At 36.3% G+C, this 16,197-nt stretch overlaps 1 protein-coding gene across 1 annotated transcript in view; it reads left to right on the top strand.

The window, feature by feature from the left end:
• TLL1 (tolloid like 1) overlaps window positions 1–15,560 on the top strand; it is a 288,550-nt gene extending 272,990 nt beyond the window's left edge. The window contains exons 20-21 of the mRNA XM_061140921.1: window positions 11,686–11,936; window positions 13,119–15,560. Of these exons, the coding sequence (XP_060996904.1) occupies window positions 11,686–11,936; window positions 13,119–13,253 (386 nt within the window). The 3' untranslated portion in view covers window positions 13,254–15,560. The remainder of the gene's footprint in view (window positions 1–11,685; window positions 11,937–13,118) is intronic.
• The last annotated feature ends 637 nt before the right edge of the window (window positions 15,561–16,197 follow it).

Genomic DNA, 16,197 nt, shown 5'->3' with positions numbered 1-16,197 from the left:
GTGTCCAGCTCTTGGCCACCCTCTGCACCATAGCCCACCAAACTCCTCAGGCCATGGGATTCTCCAGGCCAGAATCCTGGACTGGGTTGCCCTGCCCTCCTCCACGGGCTCTTCCCAAACCAGGGACTGAACCCCCGTCTCTGTCATCTACTGCTTTGGCAGGCGGGTTCTTTACCACTAGCGTTACCTCTTGCTATAAAACAGTCTACAAATCAATCCATGAAAAAAAGTTAGTGCAGTGATGTTTGTCATGCTCTCTTGATTATTGTTTTCTCCTTTCACTTTTATTCTATTTTAGAAATAATAGCTTTGTTCTATTGTTCAATTTTATTTTCCACTCTAGTATATTCTGCTATGAGCATTAAATTTATATTGAAGTCTATTTGCGAGAAAGTGAGTATTATCTGATTCATGCCTGTAATGACTGGACTCAAAAATAATACAATGTCATTATTTCTCATAATTAATATAAATATTCTGGTTTGAGAAAAATCTTTCATGGCTTAAAAATATTCCATATTAATGAACTTTTTATGCCTTTGACATTTACTCTTTAAATACTTGACTGATAACTTGTCACATGTTGAAGGAATAAAAAAATTGAAATCTCATTACTTGATCTATATTTTTCTGACATCATAGTGTTAATGGCATAATTTTAAAAATAATCCTGGCTGTCTCAGTTTCCAAGAATGGAATGTAAAAATATGCTTCAAAACTCTTGAAACAGCTGATATAATATCTTTAATTTACTCACCTATAAATTCCTCTTAGTTTAATAAAAACTTACTTTTATAGTTTCTCTTTTTATCTTTACCTTTGCCTTAAATCTCAAGTTTTCTTGCAGCTATAAAACTCCATGACTCCTTAATTTACATGCTTCTGCTATAGATGCTGTTTCTGTGTATGTGTCAGCATTAAGAGTCCGTGGGTAGGGTCTTATTACAGTATCACGGAGATCATATGTTGAAATCCAACGGTATATGTAGCATGCACTTGATATTTCAGGCACATACATACACTTAACAACTACATACATTGAGCTCTCAAAAGAGCTATATGATGTAGGAATTAGCTTTATCTTCAGATAAAGAAATGTAAAGTCTGAGAAATTAATTTGCAACAATTTCTGAAAGTATATCAAAACCTGGATTTCATCCTAATTCTGTGTCCAAAGCTCGTGTACTTTCTACTATGGTATATTTCCTCTAAACATAAGCATTTTGGAATAGGAAGAAAACCAATACAAAACTAGATAACTGTTAATTGAAACAATATGTAGAGACTGAATGCTTCCTTATACAAATCCTCTGTCGAAAGTAACCAACAGACTAGTTTCATTTTACTTGCCTGTTCAATTCATATCCATTCAAATACCCATGTGAGCAGCCTCACTATTATTTTGTAGGCAAAACATCCCTTGGATATTGTTTAATTCAGTCCTGTCATCTAAGAAATGAGGCTTCTGAGGCTAAAACTTAATGACAACCAAAGTAGCACAAAAAATAACAGCTGGAACTAGACTCCTCTCCAACTCCTACTCACTGTGCTCTTGTCAAAATTTTTGGCGTTATCTGTTTCTTTCTCTTCTTCATGTGTAAATTTTTGCTCTCACTTAACTAGTTATCTTTGAATTTGGGGGTTAGATTTAGTTTTTACTGGTACTTTCAAGTAGCCATACATGTGAAATATTATGTACTGCTTATTATTTATTTCTTTTGAAAGATTTCTCTTTAATAAGTTTATTTATTCCACAGTCTTTCATCAGATATTTATTTGGTACTTGCTTTAAATAGACACTGTAGAGTATTAATAATTCATAGCAAAAAAAAAAGGGGGGGGAATTTTATGGGAACTTACGAGAAAATAATAAGAGACCCCGGTTCAATTCCTGGGTTGGGAAGCTCCACCAGAGAAGGGATAGGCTACCCACTCCAGTATTTTTGGACTACCCTTGTGGCTCAGTTGGTAAAGAATCCACCTGCATTGCAGGAGACCTGGGTTTGATCCCTGGGTTGGGAAGATCTCCTGGAGAAGGGAAAGGCTACCCACTCCAGTACTTTGGCCTGGAGAACTCCATGGACCGTGTAGTCCAGGGGTTGAAAGAGTCAGACAAAACTGAGCAACTCTCACTTCACTTAATGAGAAAATGGGGCCTTCCCTGGTGGCTCAGCATAAAGAATCTGCCTGCCAATGCAGGAGATGCAAGTTTGATCCCCGGGTAAGAAATATACCCTGGAGAAGGAAATGGCAACCTACTCCAGTATTCTTGCCTGGAGAATCCCATGGAAGAACTGGTGGACTGTAGTCTGTGGGGTTGCAAAGAGTTGGACACAATTTAGCAACTAAACAACAAGAAAAATGACAATGAGAAAATAGAAGCAATACCTACCTTTTGACAGCTATAGTCTGAGAAGTTAAATTTAAGATTTGCAGTGGGTTTCTGTTAAGACAGTCAAGTCCAATACTACATTTGTCAAATTTGCTAAATGTATAAGGCATTTATGCATTATTTACCACTTTCTAGAATACATGTAACTATTACTAACAGGCCCTGAAGTATACCTTTTAATTTGCTTGAATAAATTTATATTTCTATATAGAGTTTTAATTATATCCACAAGGAAAGTTTCTAACACCATGAATTTTGAAATTAGGTGAATAGAAATATTAATGCTGCTTTATGGTTTTCTTTTTTTTTTTTTTTTTTTACAAGTAATACATTCCAAATCTGTGGGAAATGGACTTTATTGAAAAAGGTGCCATTTTCCTCTGAAGGTGGGTTCAAATTCTAAATCCAAATTTATTTTAATCAGGTAAAAGAAATGGCATTATGCCAGACTTCAATAAACTGTTGAAAAAAAAAAACATTTTCATTAAAAAAAGTATCCTGTGTATTCTCTCAGAAGATAAGGCAAGACACAGGAAGATACAGGAAAAGAGGGAAAGTGTGGAAGATAATATTTTAAAACACTGCATGTCTGGCAGGGCATTTTTCTGCAGCATAAAGCATCATTGTAATTGTCAAAACATTTAAAAATCAAATAATATATTATTCAGCACCTTTGAAATTATGTTGATAAAACTAAAGTAAATTATATTTCTATGCCTACTAAAAGCATTTATTGGTCAGATTACAGGCCCTCATAGGAACTTTACCAGGAAATAAACAAATGTCTTTCCAAATTAAAATGAAGGCCACCCTTTCTGAAACAATTTAAGTCAGTCTTACTTGTAGTTTAAGTTATGTGAGTATTATCATTTTCTAGAAGTTTTCAGTAAAATGAAATAATGATGCCTCACATTTCAGATTCACAAGGGCTTTTTAAATCTCTTTTTCCCATTTTGTTCAAACTTCTTGACTTCTGTTCTGAACTAGGTCCCTCAGAGAATTGTTTCCTCTGGATCCTGGTTTGTTTTGCTACTGTGTTTCTCCACAGTAGGCATACAGAAGCCAGCACTTCTCACACAGTTCTCTTCCTGGGCTGTGGAATAAAAGTAATGCAAGTATTGACAGTTGTAAACAAAACAAATCACTCAATTATATCAAACTTTGAGAATAAGTCAAATTCATTAAGTATTTGTAAATGCAATTACATTGATTTATACATTTATATAATGAATTCAGAAATATTGTCACAAAATATTTTACTGGCCCTCAAAAAGATAATTCTTCCTTTCTGAAAACAGATTAACAATGCTTTAAATTGTTTTTCAATTTTTCTAGCTTTTCTTTTCGTACCTAAGTGGATCCCTAGAAGTATAGATGATGGCATTTAGATGTTCTCACTGGAAAATAATAAAATGATGGTAGTGTATTCTTAGGTGGCTTTTCCTGCATGCCAGGTATCTTTCAATAATTTCACATGTATTAGCCTATAACTCTTCATCTAGATCCTATCACTTGAGTACTGTGTATGATCCCTACTTTAGAAATGAAGTGGGGGGCAAAATCCCACAGCTGATGACTAGTAGAATTCAGGTTTGTATCCAGGCCATTTGGCTGCGGAGTCCTGTCACAGGGAGAGGACACTGATTCTTGGAGTTAGGGATAAGAGAAGCACCATTGTGGTAAAGGAAGGATGCTTAGTTTCCAGTCTGTGGGACTTAAGAGAGAGTTCCCAAGACTGATCAGATTTCCAGCTTTCCAGAGTGGTTATAAGCATACATGGGACCTATATCAATAGATTGTACAAGACACTCGTCCTACAAACTGGAAGACAAAGGGACATTTATTTATTTATTTATTATTTAAATTTAATTATTTTTAATTGGAGTATAATTACTTTACAATGTTGTGTTGGTTTCTGCCATATATCCACATGAATCAGCCATGGGTATGCATACGAAGTCCCCTCCCTCTCGAACCTCCCTCCCATCTCCAACCCCATCCTACCCCTCTAGGTTGTCACAGTGTACCAGCTTAGAATCTGCATCATACAGCAAATTTCTACTGGCTATCTAATTTTATATGTAGGAATGTATATATTTCAATGTTTCTCTCAATTCGTTCCAACCTCCCCTTCTTCCACTGTGTCCACCAGTCAGTTTTCTATGTCTGCATCTCTATTGCTGCCCTGCAGAGAGTTTCATCAGTACTATCTTTCTAGATTCTATATATATGCGTTAGAATACAATATTTGTTTTTCCCTTTATGACTTCACTCTCTATAGTAATCTCTAGGTTCATCTGCATTATTAGAACTGAGTCAAATGTGTTCCTTATTATAGCTAAGTAATATTTCATTGTGTATTAACAGTATCACAGCTTCTTTATCCATTCATCTGTCACTGGACATCTAGGTTGTTCCATGTCCTAGCTACTGCAAATAGTGCTGCAGTGAACAGTACGGTATATGTGTCTTTTTCAATTACGGTTTCCTCAGAGTATATGCCCAGTAGTGGGATTGTTGGATCATGTGGTAGTTTTATTCCTAGTTTTTTAAAGGAATCTCTACACTGTTCCCCATAGTGGTTATATCAGTTTGCACTCCTACCAACAGTGCAAGAAGGTTCCCTTTTCTCCACACCTTCTCCAGCATTTATTTTTTATAGATATTTTGATGATTGTCATTCTGACCAGTGTGAGATGATACCTCATTGCAATTTTGATTTGTGTTTGTCTAATAATGAGTGAAGTTGATCATCTTTTCATGTGTTTTTAGCCATCTGTATGTCTTCTTCGGAGAAATATCTGCTTAGGTCTTCTGCCCACTTTTTGATTGGGTTGTTTGTTTTTTTGGTATTGAGCTGAATGAGCTGCTTGTAAACTTTGGAGATTAATTATCTGTCAGTTGTTTTGTTTGCTATTTTTTCTCCCATTCTGTGGGTGGTCTTTTTGCCTTGTTTATAGATTCCTTTGCTGTGCAAAAACTTTTAAGTTTAGTTGAATTTCATTTATTTATTTTTGTTTTTGCTTCTATCACTCTAGGATATGGTCATAGAGAATATTGCTTTGATTTATGTCAAATAGTATCCTGCCTATACTTTTCTCTAAGAGTTTTATAATTTCTGGTCTTACATTTAGGTCTTTAATCCATTTTGAGTTTATTTTTGTGTATGGTGTTAGGAAGCATTCTAATTTCATTCTTTTATACATAGTTGTTATCATTTAACATGATGTGGAAGGCATTCTCATGACTGAAACACTAGTTGAAGGTTTTTACATCTCTGGTCACACCAAGGTCTCTGAATGTGCAGTTGCATGTGGCAATGCCCAGAGTTTTGGTTGAGCTTACTTGTATTCAGACACATCTGAATAGGGTTCCACCTGGGGATTCAGAAATATTTTGTTAGTTAAAATCACCAAACCACAATGTGGGTAAACCATATACCAATCTGAAAAAATCTAAGTAAAATTTTAGCTGTCCTAATTCACCCTCACATGGTGCTGCCAAGGACTGTCTGGTCACAGAAGACTGCACTAGGGTTAAAATTGTGTTTCAATAACCATTGGTTTATCTGTCCAAATCTTTCCACGTTGTATTTTTGTTTCTGTTCTCTCCCAACTCATCCCACTTTTGGGGGGAATTCCCTGATTTTTGTAATGAAATTTCTGCTTCCCGGTAACCAACAAGGGCAGAATGAAACTCTAATTTCTCCTGACACTTTTCATATCACTTCCTTTCTCCCTACCCGCAATCATGCTTGTATGTGTAATTGGTTGGAGGAGACTGTAGGCTTCCTCTACTTATATCTACTCTCTTTGCTGTTGTTCAGTCACTAAGTTGTGTCTGACTGTGAACCCATGGACTGCAGGACACCAGGCTCTTCTCCACCATCTCCTGGAGTTTGCTCAAACTGATGTTCATTGACTTGGTGATGCTATCTATCTCTTTTTTTTTTAATTTACTTTTATTAGTTGGAGGCTGATTACTTTACAATATTGTAGTGATTTTTGCCATACATTGACATGAATCAGCCATGGATTTACATGTGTTCCACATCCTGATCCCCTCTCCCACCTCACTCCCCATCCCATCCCTCTGGGTCTTCCCAGTGCACCAGCCCTGAGCACTTGTCTCATGCATCCAACCTGGGCTGGTGATCTGTTTCACCCTTGATAGTATACTTGTTTCAATGCTATTCTCTCATAACATCCCACCCTCGCCTTCTCCCACAGAGTCCCAAAGTCTGTTCTATACATCTGTGTCTCTTTTTCTATCTTGCATATAGGGTTATCATTACCATCTTTTAAAATTCCATATATATGTGTTAGTATACTGTATTGGTCTTTATCTTTCTGGCTTACTTCACTCTGTATAATGGGCTTCAGTTATCTAACTATCTCATCCTCTGCCACCCTTTTCTCCTTTTGCCTGCAATCTTTTCCAGCATCAAGGTCTTTTCCAATGAGTAGGCTTTTCACATCACATGGCCAAAGTACTGTAGCTTCAGCTTCAGCATCATCACTTCCAATGATTATGTAGGATTGATTTCCTTTAGATAGACTGGTTTGATCTCCTTGCTGTCCAAGGGACACTCAAGAGTCCTCTCCAACACCACAGTTCAAAAACTTCAATCCTTTGGCCTTTATGGTTCAACTCTCACATCTGTACATGACTACTGGAAAAACCATAGGTTTGACTATAAGGACCTTTGTTGGCAAAGTAATGTCTCTGCTTTTTAATATGCTGTCTAGCTTGGTCATAGCTTTTCTTCCAAGGAGCAAGTGTCTTTTCATTTCATGGCTATAGTCACCATCTGCAGTTATTTTGGAGTCCAAGAAAACAAAACCTGTTACTGTTTCCATTCCCCCCCCCCTCCCATGCCATGATCATAGTTTTTTTAATGTTAACTTCAAGCCAGCCTTTTCACTCTCCTCTTTCACCCTCATTAAGAGATTCTTTAGTTCCCCTTCAGTTTAGTTCAGTTGTTCAGTTGCGACCTTTAGTTGGACCTTAAGTCCAACTCTTTGTGACCTCATGGACTGCAACAAACCAGGCTTCTCTGTCCTTCACCAACTCCAAGAGTTTACTCAAACCCATGTCCACTGAGTCGGTGATGCCATCCAACCATCTCATCCTCTGTCATCCCCTTTCCCTCCCACCTTCAGTCTTTCCCAGCATCAGAGCTTTTTTCAATGAGTCAGTTCTTTGCATCAGGTAGCCAAATATTGGAGTTTCAGCTTCAGCATCGGTCCTTCCAATTAATATTCAGGACTGATTAACTTTAGGTTGGATCTCCTTGAAGTCCAAGAGACTCAAGAGTCTTCTCCAACACCACAGTTCAAAAGCATCAATTCTTCGGCACTCAGCTTTCTTCACAGTCCAACTCTCACATCCATACATGACTACTGGAAAAACCTTAGCTTTGACTAGCTGAACCTTTGTCAGCAAAGCAATGTCTCTGCTTTTTAATATGCTGTCCAGTTTGGTCATAGCTTTTCTTCCAAGGTGCAAGCATCTTTTCATTTCATGGCTGCAGTCAATATCTGCAGTGATTTTGGATCCCCAAAAAATAAAGTCTGTCACTGTTTCCATTGTTTTCCTATCTATTTGCCATGAAGTGATGGGACCAGATGCCATGATCTTAGTTTTCTGAATGTTGAGTTTTAAGCCAATTTTTTCACTCTCCTCTTTCACTTTCATCAAGAGGCTCTTTAGTTCCCCTTCACTTTCTGCCATAAGACTTGTGTCATCTGCATAGCTGAGATTGTTGATATTTCTGCCAGCAGTCTTGATACCAGCTTGTGATTCATTCAGCCCAGGATTTCACATGAGGTATTCTGCCTATAAGTTAAATAAGCAGGGTGACAATATACAGCCTTGCCATACTCCTTTCCTAATTTTGAACCAGTCTATTGTTTCATGTCTGATTCCAACTGTTGCTTCTTGATCCACATACAGGTTTCTCAGGAGACAGGTAAGGTGGTCTGCTACTCCCATTTCTTTAAGAATTTTCCACAGTTTGTTTGTATGATCCACACATCCAAAGGCTTTAGTGTAGTCAATGAAGCAGAAGTAGATGTTTTTCTGGAACTCCCTTGCTTTCTCCATGATCCAGAGAAAGTTGACAATTTGATCTCTGGTTCCTCTGTGTGTTTTCTAAACCCAACTTGTACATCTGAAAAGTCTCAGTTCACGTACTCCTGAAACCTCGCTTGAAGAATTTTGAGCATAACCTTGCTAGCATATGACATGAGCACAAGTTTACAGTAGTTTGAACATTCATTTCCTCTCTAGTCATTGTAAAATTTGGGCGCCCAGGCTACAAAGAGTAATTTTTGAAAACTTGTATTCTCTGAAATACATTAACTGTAAATTTTATGCAGGTATATATTATATTTGGTAGAGTTACCTCTAATGACAGAGGTACTAACTGGTAAATCATATGTTTATTAATATCTCCCTGAAAAAGCTATGAAAAGAGCACTTTTTGTTTGTTAAACACACAAAATATAATTCATAAAGTTCTGGAACTTCAAGATTAACTACAATTTATGAGGGGTGTATGTTATTCCAAATCAAGTTAGATAAGTAGTTCAACCTAAGTAAAGTAATACTGGTCTGTATATTCTATGTAGAGAGTTCTATATGGCACATATACACATACAGGATTTTTATATTGTTGATTTTTTTCAGTTATGTCATATTAGTTTGGATTCTGGGTTCTTAAAATATTAAGATTTAACTTGAACACTGACCTTCTTATCCTTGAAAACAGTTAAAAGTGAAAACAATATAACGTATAACAATAAAAAATATTCATTGAGAGCTAGTATAAGTTGTTTTTCAGTCACTCAATCATGTCTGACTCTTTGTGACCCCATGCACTGCAGCATACCAGGCTTACTTGTCTTTCACTATCTCCCAGAGTTTGCCCTAACTCATGTCCATTGAAAGATATACCTATGTGAATGCAGAGTTCCAAAGAATAACAAGGAGAGATAAGAAAGCCTTCTTAAGTGAACAATGCAAAGAAATAGAGGAAAACAATAGAATGGGAATGACTAGAGACCACTTGAAGAAAATTAGAGATCCCAAGGGACCATTTCATGCAAAGACAGGCTCAGAAACAATATGATCCTAACAGAAGCAGAAGATATTAAGAAGAGGTGACAAGAATATACAGAAGAACTATAGAAAAAATGTCTTCATGACCTGGACAGCCATTATGGTGTGATCACTCACCTAGAGCCGGAAATCCTAGAGTGCGAAGCTAAGTGGGCCTCAGGAAGCATTGCTACAAGCAAAGCTAGGGGAGGTGATGGAATTCCAGCTGAGCTGTTTCAAATCCTGAAAGATGATGCTGGGAAAGTGCTGCACTCAGTGGGTCAGCACATTTGGGAAACTTGGCAGTGGGCTCAGGACAGGAAAAGGCCAGTTTCATTTCAACCCCAAAGAAGGACAATGCCAAAGAATGTTCAAACTATTGCACAATTGCACTCACTTTACATGCTAGCAAAGTAATGCTCACAATCCTCCAAGCTAGGCTTTAACAGTATAAGAACCAAGAAATTCCAGATGTACAAACTGGATTTAGAAAAGGCAGAGGAATCAGAGATCAAACTGCCAGCATCCATTGGATCATAGAAAAACAAGGGAATTCCAGAAAAAACATCTGCTTCATTGATTATGATAAATCCTTTGACTGCGTGGATCACAGCAAACTGTGGAAAGTTCTTAAAGAGATGGGAATATCAGACCACCTTACCTGCCTCCTGAAAAACCTGTATGCAGGTTGAGAAGCAACAGTTGGAACCAGACACTGAACAACAGTTTGGTTCAAGTTTGGAAAGGAGTATGTCAAAGGAGTACATGTATATTGTCACCCTGCTTATTTAACTTATATGCAGAGTACATCATGCAAAATGCCAAGCTGCATGAATCACAAGCTGGAATCAAGATTGCCAGCAGAAATATCAATAACCTCACATATGCAGATGACACCACCCTAATGGCAGAAAGCAAAGGGGAACTAAAGAGCTTCTTGATGAGGGTAAAAGAGGAGAGTGAAAAGGCTGGCTTGAAAATCCAACATTCATAAAACTAAGATCATGGCATCCAGTCCCGTCATTTCATGCAAATAGATGGGAGGAAAATGGAAACAGTGACAGGTTTTATTTTCTTGGACTCTAAGATAACTGCCTATAGTGACGGCAAGGATGAAATTAAAAGATGCTTGCTCCTTCGAAGAAAAGCTATACCAACCTAGATAGACAGTGTATTATTAAGCAGAGACATCACTTTGCTAACAAAGGTCTATATAGTCAAAGCTATGGTTTTTCCAGTAGTCATGTACAGATGTGACCATAAAGAAGGATGAGTGGTGAAGAATTGATGCTTTCAAATTGTGGTGCTAGAGAAGACTCTTGAGAGTCCCTTGGCAGCAAGGAGATCAAACCAGTAAATCCTGAAGGAAATCAACTCTGAATATTCATTGGAACTACTGATGCTAAAGCTGCAGCTCCAATACTTTGGCCATCTGATGGGAAGAGCCGACTGATTGGAATAGACCCTGATGTTGGGTGGATAGAAGGCAGGAGGAGAAAGGGGCGACAGTGGATGAGATGATTGGGTGGCATCACTGATTCAATGGATGTGAGTTTAAGCAAACTCCAGGCAATAGTGACGAACAGGGAAGACTGGCGTGTTGCAATCATGGGTTTGCAAAGTCAAACATGACTAATGACTGAACAACAACAAGAAATATCCATTGAGTTGGTGATGCCATCCAACCGTCTCATCCTCTGCTGCCCCGTTTTCCTCCTGCCTTCAGTCTTTCCCAACATCAGGGTCTTTTCCAATGAGTCGGCTCTTCACATCAGGTGGCCAAAGCACTGCAGTTTCAACTTCAGCATTCAGGGTTGATTTCCTTTAGGACTGACTGGTTACTATGTGGCAGATACTGTTTTAAGTGATTTTCTTGTGTTAATTAAATCCTCAGAGCCCACTAAGATTGGTACTATTGTTGTCATCTGCATTTTACCTTATGTATCAGAGAAGCAATGTCACTTATCCAAAGTCACTGAACTAGTAAGTGTGAAGCTGAAATACCAAACCCAGCCTACCAAACCTAGGGCCTATCAATATCCACTACGTCATTGGAATCTTCAAATATGGGAAGCATAACTGACCATGGAAATGAATACAGAAGTTAGAGAGTGGTTATACTACACTGAAAGAGAAATTGGAATTGTTAAAGCTCATTGAGCTCACTTATCTCATTTTTATTCCTTGGGCAGAGTGTGGTGGCAGACTGAAAGTGGAATCAAAACCCAGAGATCTGTACTCACATGCTCAGTTTGGTGATAACAACTACCCAGGACAAGTTGATTGTGAATGGCTGTTAGTGTCAGAACGGGGCTCTCGACTCGAATTATCCTTCCAGATTTTTGAAGTGGAAGAAGAAGCTGACTGTGGCTATGACTACGTTGAGCTCTTTGATGGTCTTGATTCAACAGCAGTGGGGCTTGGTCGATTCTGTGGATCAGGGGTAAATACAGTACCAACAGGATACCATAGACATGATAAAAATATCTATAAATTGGTGATTTGATATATGTAAGATGTATAAGTCAGCAATGCTTTTACAAAAAAAAAATGTTACATCATATTATTAATGGCTTGATAAGTTATAACATGCCTCTTCCCTTCTCTGTTGCTAGTGAATTTGCTCAATAACATCGAACAAGACAGATGAATTCAGTAACTATAATTATTGTTACTGTCCACATTCTAACTTTTTAAATTCATGCTTTTAATTATGCACTAAATATTTACTTACCTAAAAGCAATATATCTTAACACACACCATGACAGTTTTGCAAACTTCTAAATTAAAGCATAGAAGAAAAAGAATATGCACGATTCAAATTGAGATTCCCCTCTCAACAATATATATGATAAGTGGCAGGGTCTGCTACCAGTGTGGAGGTTTAGCCAGTACTATTGAATGTCGCTCCATTGCAGTATGCACAGGACACAGTACCCAAAATAGGTTAGAGGGCATCAACATGACAAATAAGAAAAAGGAAAGCTTAAGGTTTTCTCAATGCTTTCCCCCTCAGGATTCAGCACATTAATATCAAATGTTCTTCTGAATACATATTTTGTTCTAAAGCTTTAGTTCCATTTTTTCAAATTTCTACCAATAACTATTACTTAAATAATACTGAATTTGAATAATATTGAACTCCTGTCCAAATTACAACTGAAATGAAACAAAAGTGCTTCTCAGTACTTAGATTACTAAAACAAGAAGGAATGGACAATTTGGATTCTGGAAGTGGCTCTGCCTCAGAGCAGCTTCTGAAATAGTTTTAGTGTCTCTTTTTTCTCTCTGCGCTTCACTTTAATTACTTGTAAGTCGAAGGAACTTGGTTTAAAATTTTGGGGAAAAACACCAAGTTCCAGAACTTGGAAGCAGACTTAATTATGTTCAAAGCTCAGCTATATCACTGATCAACATTGTGATCGTGAGCACATCATCTGTTCTCTATAACTCAAGCTTTCTCACCTGTAAAATAAAGTCACTCTTATTTACTTTTCAAGGTTGTTGGGAGGATTCAGTTTTATACCAAATTTCCAAATGTAAATTACATAGAAGAAAAAATAATTCATTCTTATTATTTGTTTTTGTTTGTGTGTCTTTGTTTGTCTTTGTTTTTGTCTTCAGCCACCAGAAGAAATCTATTCAATTGGTGATACAGTTTTAATTCATTTTCATACTGATGACACAATCAGCAAGAAAGGATTTCATATAAGATACAAAAGCATCAGATATCCAGATTCCACACATACCAAAAAATAACCAACATCTCCATCAGAACATAAAGGAATGTGTATAATGCAGAGAAGATGTATTTCTTTTTTAAATGAAGATTTTAGCACAAATATTTCATATGAGTTTGAGCAAAAGAAAACTACAAGACCAGAATTATCTCTGTACTACAAGAGAAGTTTCCAGCTAACCCTGATCAGCATTACCAGGATATTTGAACTCCATTCTTGACAGTATAAATATAAATAAAGTTGGTGAAAGGGCATCATGATTCAAAGAAGACTTCACAATTCTTTGTTCACAGCACAACACAGATGCTTCACAATTCAAATTTTTCCTTTCAGGGTCTGTGACGCTGCAGAGTGTTCTTTTTGACAATTTCTCAGTATATGGGAGAAATAAAATGATCTTACAGGTTATAAACTGGAAAACCCTCTCCTTGAATCTTAGGATAATTGCTTTGACTGTGCATCTTGAAAACAATGTAAACCAGATCCATATAAGTTGTTGTGAAGTGGAAGTCTTTTAAGGGTGGTTTATACTTTAAATATGGGTATGACCAGTGTTTGGAAACTGGAATATTTCAGCTTCATTATTTTCACTTGCAGGCTAAATTTACCTCTTTGAAACGTAAACAATCTTGAAACCATTTCATTTTCCTGACCTTTGACAAGTTTGAAATGTCAGTAGTGTCTACCATTTAGCTAATTCTAAACATAATTTTATCTAAGTGCTGGAAAATGCCCAGTTTATCGGTAAACTCAATTCTTTCAGTGAGAAATGCTGCCTTTTCACACCAAATTCAAGAGCCCTTGTGATGGCTTATGAACCTGATGAGATAATTCCCAACAGGTGTGAACTGGATCCTTTTAAAGTGACTGCCTAGATGGCTCATACTCAAGTTCTACTGCTGCTATTCTTTCTTTTGTTGTTGATCTGTTGTAGCTGTTCATGTTGATGTTGTCAAGGTTAATGTTTTCTTGTTTTTTTGTTTTTTAATGAAATGAAGTGGGCAAGCCTTGTTAGAACTGAAAATTTTCTTTCTCTTCCTAGAATTCAGGTTTTTAAAATGTAATGTAAAAAAAAAAAAAAAAAAAGATTTGTTTCTGAAAGACTTTCTATGGTGCTATTCCATAAACATTTTTTTTAAACAAAGTTTTTGACCTTTGAGCCAACCACCTGTAGACTACAAACGTCTCTGTCTGGCTGGTAGCACTTGAAGACTAAAGACTTGCTAAATGTATCAAAAGTATGTTGTTGCAAGGGTAGCACTTGTCCTGTGGAACAGCTGCTTATAATGCCTTAGAATTATTTTGAATGATTGAGCAGATCCTCCTAAGAGACACACCTTTTTTGAAAAGTTGAGTATAGTAGTGTACGTTAGTTAGCATCTCTATGAGGAAAATTAATTTCTGTGACTGAGATCTTTAGATATAAATATGGTGACCTACTTTTATTGTAGAAAATTAATTTTCTGCTTTAAAGCCAGGATTTTTTTTAATATTAATGTATGTATATATGAAATTGTCTGAATGAGTGAAGCTACAAGAAAGTGATGAGTAGTGGGTGGCTGAAAAGTTTAAATTTACATGCCAAGTTCTGCTAGAATCTTGTTTGAAGTAGCAACTTTCATAAGCTGTTTCATGGACAAATAATGGGAATTTCTCATTATTATCAATCCCATTTTAAAAAAGGCTCCTTCCTTCAGAGAAACTCTATTTTGATATTTTTTTATGTTGATATAGATTGCTGTATGAAGTAGCTTTGGTTCTGTTGTCTGTCCATGAACATTCAATATTTAATAAAATTGAAAATCTTTCTTTATTTTACAATATTAAACTATACACACAGATTTAGCTTTTTTTTTTCCATTGTTGCCTTGAAAATCTTTTATTGTGTATGAATTGTATTATGTAAATACATTTTTGAAAATAATCTTTTGATCTCATGGAACATTACTTTGGAAATGTATAAATATTGCCTGCAATATAAGGAGCTTTTTAGTGGAGCTGATTTATTCCAGTAACTTCTATATTTTTTTTCACCAATCTCCAGTAAGCCAAAATATTGGGAATAGGAAAGAGAGGAGAAAAGAAAAAAACATTAAAACCTGGTATACCATGCTGTGCCCAGCCCAGTACTAAGCACATACACTAGCTCTTTTAACTTCATGCAACCCTTTGAGAACTGTGGTGATGGTCTCATTTTATGGTTTAGGAACTGAGGCTCAAAGAAAGAATATAATGTTCCCAGGGTTACAGTGTAAAGTTAGATGTTAAAACTCAAATTGTCTGATATAAAACTCTGTACTTATTCTAAAAATGTAGTAGAATCAATCTTGACATATATATATATATATATATATATATATATATATACACACACACACACATATACATATACATATATATATATATATATATAAGATATATTTTTATGCTGAAACTTTCCACATAAAGTCAGTTTTAGAGGTGAGTTACAGTAGAACTTTCTAACCAAGAATAAACTTGGTTATTTTCAGTAATAGCATGAAAATTAAAATATCAACTGTAGATGTCTTTAAGAACCACAGTTAATGCTAGAAAATTAAAAAACAAAAAAAGCTACTATATAGTTTTGAGTTAGTAACTATAGGCCTTTTGTTAAAATAAGTACATTAAATTATTTTATCTGATATGGTGGGGAAAATGTAGTGCTTTTAAGAAATACTGTGGATACTCTGGTTGATATCTTATAAGGCTTCAATGAGCTGCCCTCACACAATTGGGAAGTAAAATATTTAGAAGGCACACTCAAAGAGGTTGTCATAACTTAGGTCTTCAATGGGAACATTAATTTTTTATTATACCTTTTGTATGCAATCTGCTTACTGCATATTATTTTTATATTAATTCAACTTTGGCTTAGGTGTATTGTTAAATTCAAACACAAACAGCTTCATTGTTATTGTGATAATAATGGTTAATTACTGTTC

The sequence above is a fragment of the Dama dama genome, chromosome 5, assembly GCF_033118175.1.
Source record: "Dama dama isolate Ldn47 chromosome 5, ASM3311817v1, whole genome shotgun sequence".
In the NCBI taxonomy this organism is placed as follows: domain Eukaryota; kingdom Metazoa; phylum Chordata; class Mammalia; order Artiodactyla; family Cervidae; genus Dama; species Dama dama.
This window is presented reverse-complemented; position numbering and strand designations above follow the sequence as displayed.